This window comes from Tamandua tetradactyla, chromosome 4 (genome assembly GCF_023851605.1).
Source record: "Tamandua tetradactyla isolate mTamTet1 chromosome 4, mTamTet1.pri, whole genome shotgun sequence".
Taxonomy (NCBI): Eukaryota; Metazoa; Chordata; class Mammalia; order Pilosa; family Myrmecophagidae; genus Tamandua; species Tamandua tetradactyla.
This window is the reverse complement of record NC_135330.1, coordinates 167,866,173-167,888,387: the sequence shown is the minus strand read 5'-3', so window position 1 is coordinate 167,888,387 and position 22,215 is coordinate 167,866,173. Positions and strand designations below refer to the sequence as shown.

Below are 22,215 nucleotides of genomic sequence, written 5' to 3'. Positions count from 1 at the left end.
ACCTGTCAAAAACAAAAATCTAAGATCATACTGTCTTGCAAAAATGCATTTATTGCTATTACTACTAGTTGCCTTTATTATGTGCCTAAGAGGAGCCATGCTCTGTGCCACTCTGTTTACATGCATTAAGTCAGCTGAGCCTAACAGCAACCCCATGTGATTGTACAGCTCTGTTTTCTTAACCACTCTGCTATATTGCTTTGATGTGATTAGTATCTGTGTTATGTATCTGGCTTTCTCAGGCAGGCCTATTTGTGTGAGAGATGAAACTTTTATAGTTTGAGGGCCTTCTTTAAGAAAAAGAATTAAAAACTACAAATACAAAATAAGGCATAAAAGTGGATATTTATTTAGAATTTGAAAAAAACCACAATAAATTACAATTTTTAAAAAGTTAACCAAAACCGTATACACCAGATATTCAGAAAGCTACATATATTATTAAATATAAATATATATTTAACTTTTTTTTTTTTTTTTTTTTTTTTTTTAAAGGAAAGACAGAGAGAAGGAAGGAAGAATAGAAGGAAGGAAGGAAGGAAGAAAGGGAAACATTTTTTAAACATTTTCTTGTTTTTATTGTATTCTGTTTCTCCGTTTTTGTTACATGGGCTGGGGCCGGGAATAGAACCGAGGTCCTCCGGCATAGCAGGCAAGCACTTTGCCCGCTGAGCCACCGCGGCCCGCCCTATATTTAACTTTTTAATCAAGTAACAACTTGACATACCTCTATAAAGCTTTCTTCTCTACATTTTTTGGCTTCATCCTCTTTTATCACCACTTCATATGATCATGATTTTGTATTATTCTGTATCAGAAGAATAAATCATTGTCTTCCCTCTAGCATGGTTACTCAGAAACTAACCATTTTTTATTATTAATAGTTTAGAAAAGTTTCTTCTGGCTTCACAACATCTGATATTGTCACATACATTTCTTAAATTAGAAAACCTCTTAGCTTTTGTTCATATGAGTGGCATAATCATTTTGTGCAGTGACTAAACACCCCCAATTTAGTGCTAATGTCAAGCACCTGCAGACATGTTTGCATTGCTCTATGACCGCTTACCCTGCACCTCAGCGTCATGTTATTGAATGAATCGGCACAGTGGGCATATTCCTGGGAATCTTTCCTAAACCAAAATGCCTTTGTTGCAACAATTAAACCATACACAGAAGTGTCGAGGGCCCCAACCGGGACCTAGAATGGTGTCTGTACACACGAGGGGGCTTTAAGCCTTTTTAACCTCACGATACATATAACTCTGGCTTCTGGACTAGATACTGAGGAGGATACAGAGATAACAAGACCCAGCCGTGCCTCAAAGCACTCACAGTGAGAGGCAAGTGAGATCTTCACAGGTCATTACCATCCAAAGCATAATGAAATTCATTCCAAAGCTAGCCGAGGATGCAGGAGTTTAGAGAAGGAAAAGGCTACCTTTCAGTGGGTTGAGGAGGTGGTGTCCCAATTATGGGGTTTAGTTCTGTATGTGCAGGGCATCAAGCAATTCTGCTTTTGGGTGTAACATTTCTTTTTAGAGAAAGGATTCTGCTGCTAAAATAAAATGTTTGTGCACCCTCTGACCTGAAGGACTGGTGGATGGTAGGTGGAGAATGTTTTCCTAGTGGAGGGTGTGTCAGGATTGTAGGCAGCCAAGAGCAAACCCATGTCAGAAACAGTCAGCCTCATTGCCTCCAAGCTAGGCCCGGGAGTTGGGGTAGAGGCATATGACCAGAACCCTCGTGTCTGCCTAGTTCAGGGGGCTCCATTGTCGTCTCAGGGAGTTCCAAATTTTTGCTCACCTGGAGTATTCTCATTGTTCCTTCTGCACTCTCAAGGCTCTGCTTTTAACACTGCCAGGACTTGTCACTCTATTGAATTAATTGCCCACCTCTCCCACTGACCAGGGTTTCTTTAGCTCAGGCCCATGGCTTTTATTCAGGGAATTACAACCTTCTCCCAAAACTGTGCATAAAATTTTGATTAATAATGTGTATATGCATTTTTTTCTGGTGAGAGGGCCCAGAATCTCAAAGGCTTCTATAACCCCAAGAAGGTTAAAAAGGTCAGCGTGGGCTTCTTCCTTGTTCTGTCTGAATATCCAGATTTTAACACAGTTGCTGGAGCATCACAGTAGACCATTGGCTCTGCAGAATCTCATGGGGCACATGTTAAAGTACAGATTGCTGGCCCCCAACCCTGGGGTTTCTGATTTGGGTCTGGGATAGGGCTTAAGAATTCACATTTGTAACAAGTTGCAGGTGATGCTGAGGCTGCTGTTCTCAGGACCACACTTACAGAGCGGCTGTTGTAAACTGAACTGAACGTAACTCTGCTCTCTTCCTTTCTGAATTTGTAAGTAACCTGAGACGTCAATGGTCAGAGATTAGGATGGGAAGGAAGCTGTAGGACTTGGGTGCAGATTGAGCCACATTTTCCACACATTATGAGCGCAGCATTGTCATACACCGGTCATGTTCTGAGTGCCATAGACTGCAGCTGGTCAAGTCCCATCATGTTTAGGGAAACCACAGACAGCATCCTTGATTACGTAAGATGCTAACTAGTGAGTTCTCAGGCTTTCCCATTTGATCAAAACATGGTGCTGACAATCTAGGAGCAGCTCCATTCATCAGTACTGGTCGATGTGGATAATTTGTTTCTTTTGACAATAGAAAGTTAAGAACTTGGCTCTTAGAATTACATCTCTAAGGGAAGAATTGAACTTAAGCATGTTTAGAAGGCCTTAAAAACTAAAGACATGTGTCCGATTTTCCTAAGCCTCGTTCTAAGCCAGGAGTAGAAAGCTGGCAGCATAGGTCCAGGCCTGGTAAGCAGCCTGATTTCATTTTGCTGTTAGTGTGATGTTCCTGCCACCGTGGCTGCTACAGGCCAATCAATTTCCTACCCTGGCAAGCTGTTTTCCACTCATGTTGGCTAGTGGAAAAGCTTTGTGTGTGGGGGCAACAGTGCAGAACAGTGAACAGCTGTAAACAGTGAAATCATCAGTTTAAAGGAGCGTCGTAATTAGGCAATTACACTCTTAACCCACAGTCTAGTATATATAGTGGTATGACATGTCTTTCAGACTCCTCTGTCTTTTCCTTTTCACATGGGCAGGCACTGGGAGTCGAACCCTGGTCTCTGGCATGGCAGGCGAAAACTCCGCCTGCTGAGCCACCGTGGCCTGGCTTCCTTTCTTTTTGTATCTTCCCTTTGTATCTTTATCTTCCTCCTTATGATTCCTCCATCTCTGGGTCTTCTGCCTGCCCCACCCCACATGACTCTCTCTTTGTCTTGTCCCCCCCTGCATCTCTGTCGGCTTCACTTTTATTTTCTTCCCTCACCTGTCTCCATTCCCTAGCCTTTCTCCTCTGATAGTTTCTTTCTTTATTCCCAAAAAGACCATATGTACAAGAGAAGTGTTATGTGAGTTATTTGTGTTTGACTTAGGAGAGTTTTGCCTGGTTCTTAATTTTGATAGCAGGTGAGGTGCTCTCAGTTGACTTCTTTTCCTTGGAGGTGATTCTGTCCAGGTCAGTGCTCCCTGAGGCTGTGAAGACCTCCACAGTCAGGTCTCTTTCAGTTATTTCATTAAACTATCTAAGGGCTTGTACAAGTTTTGGGACTTCAGTCTTTGAAGATGTAAACATATTGCCTATAACATTCTGGAGACAGAAAACACAATAGTAGTTGGCCATGAAAGTTAATGTAAAAGAATGATTAAATTGGTAAAGGGGGATCGACTGGTAAGGGGTGAAGATAACCTTAAAGCATGTGTTAGCAAACTAAGGCCCTTGGGCCAAATCCTGCTGATGCCAAGGTGCCTCCATAGTTTTCCCTTTTGCTGATTCCATGGGATGCCTGTATAATGCTGATAGTGACTTCAGAATTTGGGTAAGAGGAGAGAAACTTTAGAACAAGTAAGGACAGATTTCACCCCTCATTAAAAAATGTCTAAGAAACAGAAGTTAGAGAAGATACTAAATGACGATCAGTGTTTACATGAAATGCCATCTAGGGGCTCAGAGAATGAGGGATTATCATGTAAGCTGTATGTAGTCCTCGAGGAAAGTACTATGAAGGACATGGTAACTGAATTGAATTTGGGGTGATAAAATAGGATTTTAAAAAACTGCTTTGTGAGCAACTAATACATGTATTTAGCACAAAGTTCAACAATAAAAATGAATATAAGGTGAAGGAAGTCTCTTCTTTACTCCCATCTCTGAAGTACGTAGTTCCCTTCCCCAGAGCTCCCCCCTCCCCTCTCCTCTTTAATGGTAGTGATATGATACACACAAACACCCATCTTCTCATTGATCCATTCATTCAACAAATATTTATTAGATGCCTACCGTATGTTACACATTGTTTTGATGCTTGGGATACTTCAGTAAACAAAATAACCAGAGAACTATATTTCAGTGGAAGAAAGGAATGATAAACAATAAACCTTATAAATAAGAAAATTACATACGGTGTTAGAGGTAATAACTATTATCTGCAGGTTGGGGGGTATGTGTGTGCTGGGACAAGCTACAATAATAAATAGGATTTAGATCGGTGAGGATAAAGCTGTTTTCTTTGGAGGGAATGGCATGAGTTGGCAGGAAGTTGGTGGGGGAAGACATGTTTAGGAGAGAGTCACCGGCCTAATATGATGGATAAAAGGGTTTGTTTGAGGAACAGGGAGAAAAGAGACTAGGCTAAATACCTGATGGTTTTGAATGAACTTTTAAGACTTTTAGAATATTCCATGTAGTTAGTGAATGAAATGCCACTGAATATTTTTGAACAGGAGAGAATGGAGAATGCAGTGGAGAATAAAAAGCAATGTATCTGGGAGAGCAATGTTAAACATAGGGCTATTGCAGCAGGAAAGGTAAAGAACAACCTTTCGCCATGGGGTAGAAGTGTTTATTTAAGTAGAATTCTCTGTGATGAATAGAGACATAAGAATACAGGGTGGCAACTTAAATTTTTTTTTCTTCTTTAAAAATGTTCTTATTTGAGAAGATTTCACACACATACAAAAGTAGAAAAATGGTATAATAACGCTGTATACCAGTCATCCAGCTCTATACATATTTGGTTTTTATTACGAATATGCTCATGGTCTCTAAGGAAAATGTTATGAAACATTGACAATTATTCATCTTGTCGACAAGTATTTACTAACTGATTGATATATGCAGAGTAACAAGCTAAAATAATGGAATGAATCATTTTGTTATATTTAATTAAAATATTTATAGAATATGCTTATTATTTTCTGTGGCAATTCTTCCTTTAAAAATAACTGACTACCTGGTGTAAATGTCCTTTTTTTTTTTTTTTTTTTACCCTTTTTGGAATGTGAAAACATTTTAACATTATAAATATGTTGTACGGAAAAATTATCTAGACTTTCACTATTATAGCTTTAACTTTTTTCTTTTTTCTTTTTTGGTTTCTGTCCATAAACATATTTTATCTAACTATAATAATTGTACACTTATTTGCACATTGCTTTTTTCTTAACATGTCAAAACATATTTATAGAGTCTACTTAAGTCAATAATTGAGGTTAAATATGAGTGTTATACGTGTATTGGGCAGAACAAGGTAAATGCTGCATCAAACAACTCCAGAATCTCAGTACCTTAACAGAGTATACATTTTCGTTTCAGTGCCTGTTTTAAACAGACAGCCTTCTTCATGATGATCATTCGGAGACCCAGATTCCTTCCATCTTGGAGCTCTGCCCTCTTTAGGCCTCAGAGCCACTGCTGGATCCTGTGCATGTGGCTGACAGAGGGGGTAGGGAGAGAGCAGAGGGCACATGGGGGGCTTTATGGACAAGGCTTGGCGGTGGCATGTCCTTTCCGTTCAGGTTCCACTGACTAGAAGATAGGCACATGGCCACACCCAACCACAGGGAGACTGGGAATTGTTTTCTAGTTGTCACAGGAAGAAAAGGAGACACGTTTTGGTGACATGTAGCAGCCTCAGTCACAATTCTTAGTTTAGATCCTAAATATCAGAAGTCTGTAAAGTAGTTCCTATATTTATAAATTGTTATTTTAATACATATATTGCAGTTGTTGAGATTATATCAGGTGATTTTCTTTAATTAATAGTTTTGAAAATGATCTCACAGTACCTATTGATGTGGAATTACTTCCAGTAATGTCCTATAGATGTGCCTATTTAACACTTAGCATACTGTGCTGCAGTTTGTTGAATATGTGTCTTTATCCCCAACCTAGCTCAGTCTGTGATTAGCAAACACTGTGGCATTGAGTAGAGATAGATAAAAGAGATTTTTACTTAGAAGACTAACTTTGGATATAGCTAGAAAAGGCATAGTCTCATCTTTCTTTTCCTGCCCTCTGAGGTTCACCCACAAGCCTTAGTATTACCTTAGTTTAGGTAGTATTTTTATTTTTTTCTGTTTACCTGGTTTAGGTTCAGCTCACATTTTTTCTAAAAGAAAGATTTTCTATTTATGCTTTCCTATGTTTAGGCAGGCATTAAATCTGCAAGTGTTTAATTACTTCAGGATAAGTAGGCAGGAGTAGTTTGAGCCTCAAAAGGGTTCCACAGAACCTTGTGTGAAATAGTGAGTCCTGTGTATGTGTTACAGTCCCAGCCCAAAGAGGCTGGGGCTGGACTGCAGCCACTCTGGCATCCATCCTTCACTGTGGACCATGACTGATCCCCTAAGTATGGCAGTTCTAACAAACCCTAGGACTTGGGATGGGACTAATTTAGGCATGGATGACCCAAAAATGACTGGAGGATCCACCAGCGTCCAGAGCCTCCTTTGTGCTTAAATAACTAATACTGTGAAGTGTCTTTTGTTTCTTTGGAAACAACTTTTATCTGTTGTTTCTGTTTCTGACAGCAAAACTAAGATTCTCGTGGTAAAAAAGTTGGAAAATACAAAAATAAATAAAGTGGAACGAATCAAGTTCTTTAATCTTAAAAATTGCACTTATTTCTGTCTCAAATATGTGTTTTTCTGCCTTCCAGGCAAAGCCAAAGCTTATTGAGCCACTCGACTATGAAAATGTCATTGTTCAAAAGAAGACACAGATCTTGAATGATTGTTTACGAGAGATGCTGCTTTTCCCTTATGATGACTTTCAGGTAGGTAATTTTAAGTTTCTGTAAATAAAAGCATGTAGTTGAGTGTCACAAGCAATTCTTGTTTATTTTTATTTATTTGTTTGGTAGTTAATTTGTGGTTTTTAAAAGATGAAAAATGTTGTTTAAGAGAAAAGTGATTATTTTTTCCAGGCATTCCTTCAGCAGTTCATATTTTTAATCATATTATTTTTGCATGTATATATGAAATAAAAGTATGTGTGTTTGTGCATTCGTGCATGTGTGTGTTGTCTTGAATAAAAATGCTGTACCCTGGTCTAATTTAGTAGGTACAAGTGCCTCCTGTGTTTTTTGAGATTTGTTTGAAGAGCAATCTTGTTTTTTTGCCAAATGCCTTAGAGTCTTTAGTACAGGATTTGCCGGGGAGGAGTGGAGAATTGTGAAGTATCCTTTTAGCATGGCAATTTGGGAGACTTTGTCTTGAGAGAGGCCCTGAACTCTCTGTGGGCGCACAGACAAGGGTTGAAGGCTTAACTGTCTATAAAGCAAAGATCTTGGGGAAAAAAAAAGATCTTGGAAAAAAAAAAAACTCTCTTGAACAGTTGCCCCAAAGTGCTGTTCCTTGAAGGAAATATGTAGCTTAGTAGTTGCCTACAGAGGACCCAGAACAGGTCCTGCTGTGAGTTTGACCTGGAGATAATGCTTGAAATTTTTCAGGTTGTAGCCCATGGCTTAATGACCCACAAGAGGCTTTGAGGCTACTGAAGGGTGAGAACAATTTTCTTCCTCCAAGAAACCCAGCAGGGCTGGATGCTTGGCAACCTAGTGTCACCTACGCCTCTGTGGAGGTTCTGGCTATATCCCTTCTCTCCTGGGACCTGATCTTTGCTTTTTCTTTCTTCTCTATCTGGATGCTTCTCTACCTGATGTTACTGCCAAAGTATGTTCCCTTGGTAAATGGTTTCTGATCATGTCAAAAATACCATACTTTGAAAACTTCATTGTACAAATAGATTTCACAGCTAAAGAACAGATTAATGGGAACCTCAGAATGATGACTTTTGCCTGTGTTTTGGCAACAAATTTATTCGCATGAGAAGTAAAATTGAATGATTACAAATTATACTACATCTTGACATATTTTTCCTGTAGTGTTCTCTGAGGAAGCTAAAGGTTATCTCAAGTTTCTCTGAGCATGAAGTATGTGTTCTTTTTGGTATTAATTGGAGTAACAAAGTTATTTTGAATTTTGCAAGCTAATATTTTGTTTTATTTGGTATCATGAGATAAAATTGCTTAAGAAACAAGTAAATCAAGAAACGGTTAATTTAGGATCATCTTGTAGCCCAGACACAAAGAACCTGGACGTTTAACCAGTTGTAAAATTAGATGATTGAACCTTTGAGGGAAAAAATGTTGTATCTTTTGCCTGTACATACTTCTCTGATATATAATTCTAGGAAAGGCAAAGAATTTACCCATGTTTTGCTGGTCAAGGATGAATGAGCAAGTGTTATTTTCTGCTTTCGGAAAGTTTCTCCAAAAATTAAGGAGCCACAGTCTCAGCTTTGATCCCTATCACGTAATTGTGGTGGGCTCCAGTTAAGCTTGGTGCCATTATCTGTTTTTTTTGAGACTGCCTTATTCCAATTGGGTGAGGCCATTTACAAAATGCTTTCTTGGTAAATTGCCTTTGTGATTTCAGTAACTGTCTAGTTAGCTTAATGCGTAGAATATTTTAATTATGCCATAGATTCCTTTTGTCTCAGCTCCCACCCCCACCCCTTTTAAGGCAGAACAAGAAGGAAATTATTGTTGTATTTTCAGAGGTAGAAGGAACAGATTAGATGAGAGAAAATATTGTGTTTTGTAAGGAAAAAGTATAGTGAGTAGGTTAGGAAATGGGTTGAATAGTGAGTAGAATTCATAATGCGGATTGATCTGTAATACTACACTTACTAATTAAACAATATTGATTAAGTGTTAAAATTTTCAGAATTTTTGCCAATGTCCTCCAAATATCTTCAGAATGATAACTTGCTAAAATAGAAGTAGACGTAGTGATAATGCATTTGTACATTTCACCCTCCACACACACAATATCCTGCCTCATACTAGTGCCTACTAGTATTGAAAATGTATTGGTATATTTACAGCTAGTAAAATTATTCCTAATATTAGGTAGTTTTTGGTTGATTTTTAGGAAATAAATATGAATACCATTTATCACATGTGGAAAGTGCCAGTGACTAGATTAGTAAAACTGATTGCCAGATCACTGATTTGGTTTGGTGGAATTAGATAATTTCTGAAATTTGTAGGTAAAACAGGGTCTTAAAAGTGGTATGCTTTGGGGCGGGCCACGGTGGCTCAGTAGACAGAGTTCATGCTTGCCTTGCCGGAGACCCAGGTTCGATTCCTGGTACCTGCCTATGTGAGGGAAAAAAAAAAAGTGGTGTATTTCTGGTGGTTATTTGATGATTATTGTTCTTTAAGTTTTATGACCTTATAAAGTTTGCCTAGCATAAGTCTAAGAACTTACTTTTCTAGGAGCAAAATTGTAGGTAAATTTTAACAGTTAGTAGGATAGAAGTGATGATCTTTATGATTAAAATGTTTTAGATTTTAAACATTTTAAAATGTATGGTGGAGGAGGTGGTGGGGGTGGTGGCGGTGGAGGAGGAGGTAAGGTCGTGGTGGTAGTGAAAGTGATGACAACCTTAACTGTTGCTATCAAGCCACTAAATCTGCTGAGTTCCTTGTATCCTGGCTTGGAGCACAATTTATTGATGTGTGTACATCTGTAATAATAGAATATGAAAAAGGCAGTAAATAGTTAAAAAGGTGATTGGTCTGCAATTTATGGATACTGCTCATATATTTAAAAAGTTAGATGGTCTGCAATTTATGGATACTGCTCATATATTTAAAGTTAGACTTTGGTCTCTGGTGTAAACTAACTTGGGATGGTGTTCGTGTGGGAAGGATACAAAGGGTATGTTGTTATGGGATTTTTGTGGTATATGCGATGTTGTCATCCTTAGAGCTGTATGTAAAATCAGGGTGAGTAATGATTTCTTAGGTAGTCTCTCTAGTGATATTTCATGGTGTATTATCAATACTAAATCTCTGAGCAATACTAAATTTCTCAGCAAGAAAAGATGGGAGTGCTGAGCAAAGATTATTAATAATTGGCAAATCCTAAAAAAAACTAACTTTTGGAAATGTTTAGGTAGAAAGTTTTAGAGTGTTCTCAGCATTGTATAGAAAAATGTGGCTAATCTGTTTCCCTTTAAGTAACATCCTGATTTTAATTTTTCCTCTGGTTCTTTTCCTATTCTACTTACATGAGACTGATAATGATCTACAAACCACTGACCTGAAAAGGAAGCCAAACCCGCTACTTACAAAAGGCCTGGAAGCCCCTAATCTCATTTCCCATCTGTCCTTTTGAAAAGAAAATATTTTTTTTTCCATGGTGTTTTGTCCTTGCTTTTATTATTGTTGCCAAAAAATAATACCAATACTTTGTTTTTAGCTTTTTATTCAAATGTATTCTTTTTATAAATTCCTCGAAATTTCTGTCAGTTGGAATTCAGTCACCAACAATGCAATTTCCCATGAACATTGTGGTTTGTGGGATATTAGTTCATGTCTAGGATTAGACCTACTTGAAAAATCTGGATAAACAATATTTCTGAACTGACATTGGTCAGACCTTCAAGCGATGAGAATTTTTTAAACTCTAGTTCAAGTGATGCCTTTTACAGCAAACAGTGCAAACAATTCCATTATCAAATAAATAGTCCTTAAAACAGAAAGCTTATTTTTCAGTCAGCGCTGCTCAGGTGAATTGCATGTATTTATTTGACTATTTATAATTATACTACATTGTGCAAAGGGCTGAACTCTGTGAGGTACTTGGGAATATAAAGATTATAAGAGAGGATTCTTGCTTTAAATTGTTTCTAGCTTAGGAGAGAAAATAAAGTCTTGCTTTAATACTAATAACAAAACAGAAGAAGAATGTGATCAGTGTCATGACATATATCATGTCTCATGAGAATTTAGGAATACTAAATTATAGATATTAGTAGGAGTTTGACATTAGCAGGTCTTTCAATAGTTGAAAATGCAATGGTCTAGCCTCAGAGAAAAGCCAGGGTTAAAGAGGAAGATCTTCATTCATTCACAGACATACAAGACAGTGGCAAAGAGGCCAAGGGCATGCTATTGCCTTTCTGGGGACTAAATCTTTGAGGCGTGCCTTCACTTTGTAAAAAGGAGAGTGGAAAGTAGAGACAGAAAGCTTGGGGGAAAAAAACCCAGAAAACTTTGAGTCTTGGAAGCCAAAGAAGGGGAGAGTTTGACAGGTGGGAGCAGACAGGCATGACTTTTAGTGGCTGAGGTCCCAGAAAAGTCATTGGAGCTCATAACTAGACCATCCTTGCCTATAAGAACAGTTTCTAGCCGGGGGTGAAGAGGTTAAAGTTAAACGGTAGGTGAGAAAAGGACTCACAGTGGCTCAGAGCTATAAGAGCTCTGTGAGGTTTTTTCAGGATTGGGCAACAGTGAGAACGGACAAAGGAGGGAAATTTGTGACTAATGAAGAAATTAAAGATGTGAGAAAACATGGGGATATATTTTGAAGGAAGGTTCTTTAGTGGGTATACGGGATGGAATTAAGGGTTTTGTGGGAGAGTTTAGAAGGAGAAAAGAAATTTATGTCTGTGGACAGCAAGGAGAGGATTGGATATTGATCAGTGTAGAGGTGGGTTGGGCTGAGAGAGCTAATGTCAGGCTTGCCAGGTTGAGTGCAGCTTGGGAGATGAAGAAGGGGGCTGTAGGGAATGGGGTGGGGAGGAGATACAGGAAGTATCATCAATTAGTGCCCCTATTGCTGTAACCATGCTACAGCCTTTATCCTTTCTGACCTAGATCAGTGCAAGAGCCTCCTATGAGATCTTACTGATCCTATCCTTGCCCTCCTGGTCTGTCCTCAGTTTTGAGTAACCAGATTGTCTGAAAGATGAGTCAGCTAGTATCAGTCTTGTATTCAGAATCTCTCAGTGAAGATCCTACAGTGGCCTGAAGGACCCCACATTAATTTGTCTACCCTTTACCTTCTTGAAAATTTCCCCACTTATCTGCCAGACTTGCCTCACCCATGCTTGCTCTATCTCTGTCACATTGGCCTAGTTGGGATTTCTCTCTCACTCCAGGCAGTATCCTACTGCTTTGGTTTTCTAAAGTTGCCAGAATGTAGTCTACCAGAAATGGATTGGCTTTAATAAAGGAGATTTATTAAATTATAAATTCATAGTTCTAAGGCCCTGAAAATGTCCAAATTAAGGTACTAACAAGAGGATACCTTTTCAGAGGAAAAGTAGCCAGCATCTGACACTGCTGTCAACTGGGGAAGGCATGTGGCTGGCACCTATTTGTCCTTGCTCCTAGTTCATTGGTTTCAGCTTCTGATTCCTATGGCTTTTTCTCTCTTAAGTGCCTATGGGTCCTTTCTTTGTTTTTCCAGGGCAAACTCCGGATTGCATTTCTTAGCTTATTATCTCCAAACGACTGTGTCTGGTTTCATCTCTCTGGTCTCTGTGAAGGCTCTTTTAAGGACTCCTGTAAACTAATTAAGACCCACCTTGAATGGGCATGCTTACATTTCTATGGAAATAATCTAATCAGAAGGTCCCACTCACAATTGGATGGGTTTTATCTCCATGGAAACAACCTAATGAAAAGATCCCAACCACAAGTCTGCACCTACAAGACTGGATTAAAAAGAGCAGGCTCACTTCTAGAAAGATAGTAGAATAAGATAGGTCAAGTTCACCCCTGCTCTAAGAAACAACTAGAGAAGTGATAGAAAAATAACCAGGACAGTAGTTCCAGGATGTGAGTAACCTGAGAGGATCTTCTACACTATATAGGGAGGTCCTGGATGACAAAGTTGGGGAATGGGGACTCTGAGAACAAGATGAGTAAGCTCAGTTGGGACTATACCAGGGACAAGAGACCATTCCCAGGAAAGTGCCTGCCCTTGCAACTGGAGCTCCCTTGGGGTAACTGGAAACCAATAAATTTGCTTTCTCTGTTCATAGAGGCCAAACAGCTAGTGCACAAAGCCTGCAGCTCCCCTTTCCATACAGAGGCCTGGAGCCCTCAGGAGCGCATGGTCAGCAAGGTGGAGATGGGAAAGCAAGCCGCACCTTGCCCTGGTCCCCCTGTGCACATGCGCGCTGTGCCCTGTGCCCATACTTGCCATACCCTGTGCCCACACGCTGCTGTGTCCTGTGCTCACTCGCCCCCACACCCTGCACCACATCCCATGTCATACCAGCACTCCATACTCCCATTCCCAGCCCTGTGCCCCATGCCCCGTGTTGAGCACTGGGCCATGCCTAGCCAGCGGACATTTCCGATTAGGCTGTGGACAGGGGCAACTGATATACCCAGTCCCATAACCCATGGTCATTCCAAGCATGAGTCTGCGGGCTATGAGACCCATCAAGCCTGCAAGTGAAATCTCTGCTGAGGTGCACACTGCATACCCTCCAACCCCAGGGTTGGCGGCTTTCAGCCTGCTCCGGGACCAGCAGACCTGGCTGGAATTGCAGCGGGTCTCCATCCAGCTCATTCAGCTGCCACAGAAGGAAAGAGATGGGCCTGAGGGGAAGAGAAGGCCCAAGAGTGAAATCTGCTTAAAAGAAATGGGAAGTGCAGTCTGGCAAATTCCTTATTTATCCAGCTTCAAACAGATCTTCAAGTAGAGTTGCATCCCTTATATGAGGTCCAGGCCTTGGTTTTGTGGGGAACTCTGATGATTTAAGTGCAAAAGGAGACCTTCAACGCAAACCTAAACAAATACAAGACCTTAGGTGACTGAGGGAAGTCAACTTTCAAAATAACCCTATCAAGATAATCAAAAGCCTCGAAGCCAACAGAAAATCACTAAGCATATGAAGATGCAGGCAGATATGACCATAAGACTGAGTTAGGACTACTCAGTAGGCACCATGAAACTGTGAAGGTATGGTATGATATATTCAACATACTGAAAGAGAAAGACTTCCAGCCAAGAAGTCTATATCCAGCCAAGTTGTCCTTCAAAGGTGAAGGAGAGATTAAAATTTTCACAGACAAAGGCCCTACAAGAAATTTCTCCCCTATAAGAAATACTAAAGGGAGTTCTGATGGCTAAAAAACAAAAACAAAAACAGGAGAGGGTGGTCTGGAGGAGGGCACAGAATTGAAGAGTACCAATAAGGGTAACTTAAAGGACAAAAAGAGAAAGAGGTAAGAGAATATATAGATCTGAATAATAAAATCCAAAGGATACGATTCAAGAAATGCCTTTATAGTAATAACTTTGAATGCTAATGGACTAAACTCACCAATTGAAAGATACAGATTGGCAGAATGGATTAAGAAATATGATCCATCTATATGCTGCTTAAAAGAAACTCATCTTAGATACAAGGATACAAATAGATTGAAAGTGAAAGGATGGAAAAAGATGTTCCATGCAAGCTGTAACCAAAAGAAAGCAGGAGTAGCTATATAATATCAGACGAAATAGACTTTAAATGTAAAGAAGCCATAAAAGACAAGGAAGGACACTACATATTAATAAAAGGGACAATTCACCAAGAAGAGATAACATTCATAAATGTTTATACTCCCAATAAAGGAACTCCAGAGTACACAGAGCAGACATTGGCAAGACTTGAAGGCAGCAAAAGAGTTTCACCAATAATAGTGGGAGACGCCAATATACCTCTCTTCTCTTTAAATGGAACAGCTAGCAGAGGATCAACAAGGAAATAAAGAACTTAATTTAATAAATGAATTAGACCTAACATATATATATATAGATCATTACACCCTAAAGCACCAGGATATACTTTGTCTAGTGCTCGTGAAACATTCTCCAAGATAGATCATATGCTGGGGTAAAAAATAGGTCTTTATAAAAAGATTGAAATTATTCAAACACTTTCTCTGATCACAACAGAATGAAGCTGGTACTCAGTAACCACCAAAGAACCAGAACTTTCACAAATATATGGAGATTAAATAACACACTCTTAAACAATCAGTGGGTGAAAGAAAAAATTGCTAAAGAAATCAGTAAATATCTGAAGATGAGTGAAAATGAGAATACGATGTATCAGAACTTATGGGAGGTGGCAAAGGCAGTGCTGAGAGGAAAATATATTGCTCTAAATGCATATTAAAAAAGAAGAAAGAGAAAATTTCGAGGACTTAACTGCTCACCTGGAGGAACTAGAGAAAGAATAGCAAACTAACCCCAAAGCAAATAGAAGAGAAATAACAAAGATTAAAGCAGATGTAAATGAACTGGACAACAAAAAAACAATAGAAAGAATCAATAAAACCCAAAGTTGGTTCTTTGAGAAAATCAATAAAATTGATAGACCCCTAGCTAGGCTGACAAAAAAGAGAGAAAGGATGGAAATAAATCAGAAATGAGATGGTGACCCCGAAGAAATAAAAATATGCTAAGAGGGTGCATGGACAACTATACGCCAACAACTAGACAACTTAGATGAAATGGACAAATTCCTAGAAACATGCGAACAACCTACACTAACTGAAATAGAAAACCTCCACAAACCAATCACAAGTAAAGAGATTTAATCAATCATCAAAAATCTTCCTGCAAAGAAAAGGCCAGGAGTTCACAAGGAAATTTTATCAAACATTCTGAAAAGAATTAACACCAATCCCGCTCAAACTATTCCATAAAAGTGAGGAAAAAGGAACACTACCTAACTGATTTTTATGAAGCTAACATCACTGTTATACCCGAACTGGGTAAAGATGTTACAAAAATGGAAACTACAGGCCAATCTCTCTAATGAAAATAGATACAAAAATTCTCAACAAAATACTAACAAATCTAATCCAATGACACATTAAAAGAATTACACACCATGACCAAGTGGGATTTATACCCGGAATGCTAGGGTGGTTCAACACAAGAAAATCAATAAATGTAATATAGTACATTAACAAATGGAAAGGGGAAAACCACATAATCCTTTCCATTTATGCTGAAAAGGCTTTTGACAAAATTCAGCATCCTGTTTTGATAAAAACACTTCAAAAGGTAGGAATTGAAGGAAACTTCCTCAATATGATAAAGGGCATGTATGAAAATCCCATAGCCAGCATCGTACTCAATGTTGAGAGACTGAAAACCGTCCCTTGAAGATTGGGAATGAGACAGAGATGCCCTCTATCTCTATTGTTATTCAACCTTGTACTAAAAGTTCTAGCTGGAGCAATCAGAAAGGACAATGAAATAAAAGGCATCCAGATCATAAAGGAAGAAGTAAAACTTTCATTATTTGCAGATGACATGATACTATGCTTGGAAAGTCCTGAGAAAGGCACGACAGAGCTTCTTGAGCTAATAAACAAATTCAGCAAGGTGGTGGGATTCAAGATTAATGTGTAAGAATCAGTAATGTTCCTGTACACAGCAATGACTTAACTGAGGATCAATTAAGGAAAAAATTCCATTCAAAATAGCAACTAAAAGAATCAAGTATCCAGGAATAAGCTTATCCAGGAATGTAAAGAATCTGTATACATAAAACTATAAAACTTTGCTAAAAGAAATAAAAGGAGATCTAAAGAGGAGGAAAGACATGCCCTGATCATGGATGGGAAGGTTAAATGTAGTTAAGATGTCAATTCTACCCAGATTAAGTACATATTCAATGCAATACCAGTCAAAATTCCAACAACCTACTTTGAAGAATTGAAAAAGCTAGGTATCATATTCATTTGGTAGACCTTGAATATCTAAAATATCCTACAAAAGAAAAACAAAAGTAGGAGGATTAACACATCTTGATTTTAAAGCTTATTACAAAGCCACAGTGGTCCAAACTACATGGTATTGGCACAAAAATAGACGTATTGACCAAAGGAATCGAATCGAGAGTGTAGAGATAGGTCCCCAAATACACTGAACTGGGACAGAATAGTCTTTTCAATAAAAGGATATGGGGAAACTGGATATTAATAGCCAGAAAGAATCAGAGGACCCTTAAATTACATGCTATACAAAAATTAACTCAAAATAGATCAAAGACCTAAATATAAGAGCCAGAACCATAGAACTCCTAGAAGAAAATATATGGGAACATCTTCAAGACCTAGTAATAGGAGGCATCTTCCTATACTTTACACCCATAGCACAAGCAACAAAAGAAAAAGTAAATAAATGGGAACTCCTCAAAATCAAATGCTTCTATACCTCAAAGGGCTTTGTCAAAAAGGTGAAGAGGCAGCCCACTCAATAGGAGAAAATATTTGGAAATCATATATCAGATGAAGATTAGATATCCTGTGTCCATAAAGAAATCATACAACTCAACAACAAAAGATCAAACAAATGAATTATAAATTGAGTTAAAGATCTGAACAGACATTTTTTCCAAAGGGCAAATACAGTTGGCTAAAGATACATGAAGAGATGCTCATTCTCATTAGCTATAAGGGAAATGGAGATCAAGATCACATTGAGATATCATCTCACACCTATAAGAATGGCTGCTATTAAACAAACAGGAAACTACACATATTGGAGAGGATGTGGAGAAATTGGAGCATGTATGCATTGCTGTTGGGAATATGTAATGATACAGCTGCTATGGAAGACAGTTTGGTGGTTTCTTAGAAAACTAAATATCAAGTTGCCCTATGACCTGGCAATACCACCCACTACTCGGCATATACCCAGGAGAATTGAAAGCAGTGACACAAACAGACATTTGCACACCGGTGTTCATAGCAGCATTTTTTTCAATTGCCAACAGATGGAAATCATCCAGTGCCCATTAACAGATAAATGGATAAACAAAATGTGATATATGCATATAATGGACTGTTATGCATCAGTAAGATGAAATGAGGTCCTGAAGCATATGACAACATGGATGAACCTTAAGGGCATAATGGTGAGTGAAATAAGCCTGACATGAAAGGATAGATAGCGTGATTTCACTGTTACATCCTTGGTAAAGGTAAACTCTTGGGCTTATAATATAGAACATAGGGGACCTAGAGAGACACAGAAGCTAGAGACGAATGAATGGTTAGCTAATGACGTTGATCTTAAATTAGGGGAGTTGATAGAAGTGAAAGCAGTTTATTAGTGAGTTTATAAGTAATGTTGCCATATTGAATGCGAACCTATGTGAAAGAGGTTGTATAGAGCCATGTATCCCACCGATTAACACTATAAATATAAATAAATTCTTGCATGAACTACTTCAAAGGTATGATTTTAAAGAGTCAATAGTAGAGGAGTATAGGTGGAAAACTATTGCATGCTATGGTCTAATAACAGGAAGACATCAACAGTACCACAGCAATATGATGCATAAATAATTGTGAGGCGGGGGTAGTCAAAAGTTAAAGGAAGGTTTGGATTCCTGTTTGGTGAAGATGTATTTATTGGTTGTGCTGGTTTGAAAGGATGTATGTACCCCAAAGCCATGTTTTAATCCTAATCCCATTTTGTAAAGATAGCTGATTTTTCTAATCCTATTCAGCACTGTATGTTTGAAACTTTAATTAGATCATCTCCTAGAGATGTGACTCAGTCAACAGTGTTTGTTAAGCTGAATTAGGTGGAGAGGTTTCTCCACCCCTTCTAGATGGGTCTTGATTACTTTACAGGAATCCTATAAAAGAGGGACGTTTAGAGAAAGGGAGAGATTCTGAGAAAGCAGTGAATGACATAGCCATGAGATGCAGAGAATCCACCAGCCAGCCGCCTTTGGAAATGAAGAAGGAAAATCCACCAGCCAGCCACCTTTGGAAATGATGCTCCCTCCTAGGAACCTTCATGAAAGGAAGCCAGGAGAGAAAGCTAGCAGATGATGCCATGTTCGCCACATGCCTTTCCAGATGAGAGAGAAACCCTGACTGTGTTTGCCATGTGCCTTCTCACTTGAGGGAGAAACCCTGAACTTCATCAGCCTTCTTGAACCAAGGTATCTTGATCCCTGGATGCCTTAGATTGGGCATTTCTATAGACTTATTTTAATTGGGACATTTCCACAGCCTAAAAACTGTTAACTTGCAACTTATTAAATTCCCCTTTTTAAAAGCCATTCCATTTCTGGTATATTGCATTCTTGCAGCTAGCAAACTAGAACATTAGTCATTTTTCTCTTTGGAGCAATGAAAATTATCTAAAATTTGAGAGTGTTGATGCTAAGTGAAGGTAATATGAGACATGGAGTTTTGACTTTGAACATTATACATGATGTCCGTGGTCGGAGGTGGCTGAAGGATGTATTGACTGAGAGGTAGTGGTGTATATGTATGATGGAATTGTGGTGAATTGTGGTGTATACGTATGATGGAATATTTTGCTACTACAGAAAGGAACAATGTCATTAAGCATACAACGAGGTGCATGAATCTTGGGGACATAATGTGGTGCAAAATAACAAATATTGTGTAGTTTCTGTTAGAAAATGCAAAATAACAAATATTGTGTAGTTTCTGTTAGAAAATACTTATAAGAAAATTGGGGCCTAAATTGGACGCTCTTATTGCAGTCACATTTAGTCCAGGGCTGTAAATGTTATTTCTAGATTTAAGATGCTATGCTATATATATATTACCTGGTATTTCCCTGGAACTTTGCCTACTTGTGTAACATCTAAGACTCTAAGTTGAGTTCTACAGCTCTAAAAGACAGCATTACTACCTACAACAACTGTTGAAACTGAAAATGAGATCAGACTTCAATTAGATATAAGAATGAAGTTTATTGTGTTAGAACTAAGGTAAATCAGAATACAGGGGTAAGGATGTCTGTATTTTAGAACTTCACCTACTTTATGAGACCAAAGGAAAAGAAGTTCATTTTGTCTAAAACTTAAATTTTCTGTGGCATGTAATCTAACTCAGCCTGTCTGGAGAGCTCATTTAAACACCCGAACACATGGAGCCCAGAATGGGAATGAGGGCTTGTAATTCTTTATAGCTTAATGTAATACCTGGATACATCCCAGAGTATTTCAGTCAGATAATTTAAAAGTATTGGTAAAGTCCCTTGAGGGATGGGCAAAAAAATAATGAACTATTGCTTTACCACAAAGTAAACCCCTGATCCTGTCTCAAACATTAGCAACTTCCAAGTCAGTAGTCCAGGCCCTTAATCTTGAGCCTTGCTGTTGTGAAGCTTAATTCTGTAAAGGAGAAGCTAATCATACCTATAAGTATACCTAAGTGTTACTTCCAGAAAACCTCTTTCGTTGCTCAGATATGGCCTCTCTCTCTCTCTTTAAGCCCAACTCTGCAAGGGAAATCACTACCCTCCCCCGTACGTGGGTTATGGCATCCAGGAGTGAAAGTTTCCCTGCAACATGGGACATAACTCCCAGGGATGAGCCTGACCCTGGCACCATGGGATCGACAATGGCTTCTTGTCCAAAAAGGGGGAAAGAAATGTAACAAAATAAGGTATCAGTGGCTAAAAGAGTTCAAATAGAGATGAGAGTCTATTCTGGAAGCTACTCTCATGCAGGCCTCAGCTAGATATTGCTTATTACCACACTTTGCCAAACTCCAACCAAAACCATTCCTGTTAATCCTAAATAATGCGTAGGGCTCTGTCTCAGAGTCTATAAAAGTTTACTCATTAAGATTACTTTACAGAAACCTACAGAGTCCAGATGGGTTCCTAGGCCAGGTAATTCCTGAAACCCAGAGGGGCCAGCCTCTCCACAAACTTCAACTAATTACTTCCCCTTACTGCATATTATTGATACCCTTTTCCATCATGGAAAAGTTAGTATTGGCATAGCCCAAATACCCCTGAAGATTAGGAGAAAGATCAAAGGAGAAGGAGGAGTTATAACAGAACATATAGGATTTAACAAATGAGTATGACTGCTGAATTATTATATTGATATTTCTTTTAGTTTCCAGTGTTTTGGAGTAGCTAGAAGGAAACGCCTAAAATTGTAGGACTGTTACCCTTAAGTCTGTTCTGTAACGACTTGTTACAATATACTTTCAAATCTGTCACTTTTTGTATATGTTATATGTCACAATAAACAAGTTTTTTTTTTTTTGTCTGTTTGTTTGTTTGTTTTTTTTAGGAGCATAGCTTTTCTAGGGTACAATACAGTTTCAAACTAGCACACCTGCCCTCGGTCCTTTTTCACCTGTTCCCTCTGCCTGGTTTGTCTTTACCCAGCTATCCTCATCTCTTGGAAGCCTTTCCCCAAATTTCACCTACTTGGTGAGGCCACTGCTGATCGCCATACCCTCTAATCCTTTGGCATTCCTGCTGCCTTTTACCTTGCTTTGGTTTATTTTTTGTTGTTGTTTAATTTTTTTGGTTATGTTTTTTTTCCCTCTCCATATCACTTACAATTTCTGTGTTTATTGTTTATTCATGTCAATCTAACCTTTCTGAGGATGGCAGTTTTGGTTTTGTTCATTGATGTTTTACAGGTATGCAGAATGGCATATAGCAGGATTCAATAAATACGTGTAGAACTGAATTGAGTCATTAAATGTGAAAAAGAGAGAGGGAATGAATTATTACTTAGGAGAGGGCTCTTTGTGTCTAAGATTTTGATGAAATGGGTTAACCTTATTGAAAATGTCAATACCTGGTTACAGAGGAGAGAAAGAAGAGGATGGGGTTATGTGTGCTAAGAGGGTCAGGTCAAGGGGGTAGTCATCAGTCCAAGAGTGAGAGGCCCAAGGCACTAAAATGGCCTCCCATGAACTCACAGCAGGATGGAGAGTTCACAGAGGTGAACAATCCACAGAGCAAAGACAGCAATAGAGGATCTGAGGATGAATGAGCAGCACTGTGCAGTATGAAGTAATTTGAGGGTAGAAATTGGTGCTTAGAGAGAGGATCTATATCAGTGTTTGAGTTCTCCACCTGGCATAGGTGCTTTGGGTGGCACATAGGTAAGGTAAGTCAGCTTGTAACAACAAAGCATTAAGTTATTTGGTAGGAATTCAATAAATTAATAGTTGTAAAATGTTCAGTACAATTTTTGGGCTTACTAAGCTTAAATGATACATAAAAA

The 22,215-nt window shown here is 38.6% G+C and overlaps 1 protein-coding gene across 6 annotated transcripts in view; it reads left to right on the top strand.

The window, feature by feature from the left end:
- DOCK9 (dedicator of cytokinesis 9) overlaps positions 1–22,215 on the top strand; it is a 341,474-nt gene that overhangs the window by 151,302 nt on the left and 167,957 nt on the right. For all 6 annotated transcript variants that reach the window (XM_077158579.1, XM_077158575.1, XM_077158574.1 and 3 more), the window contains exon 2: positions 7,022–7,138. In XM_077158579.1, coding sequence (XP_077014694.1) covers positions 7,022–7,138 — 117 coding nt within the window. The remainder of the gene's footprint in view (positions 1–7,021; positions 7,139–22,215) is intronic.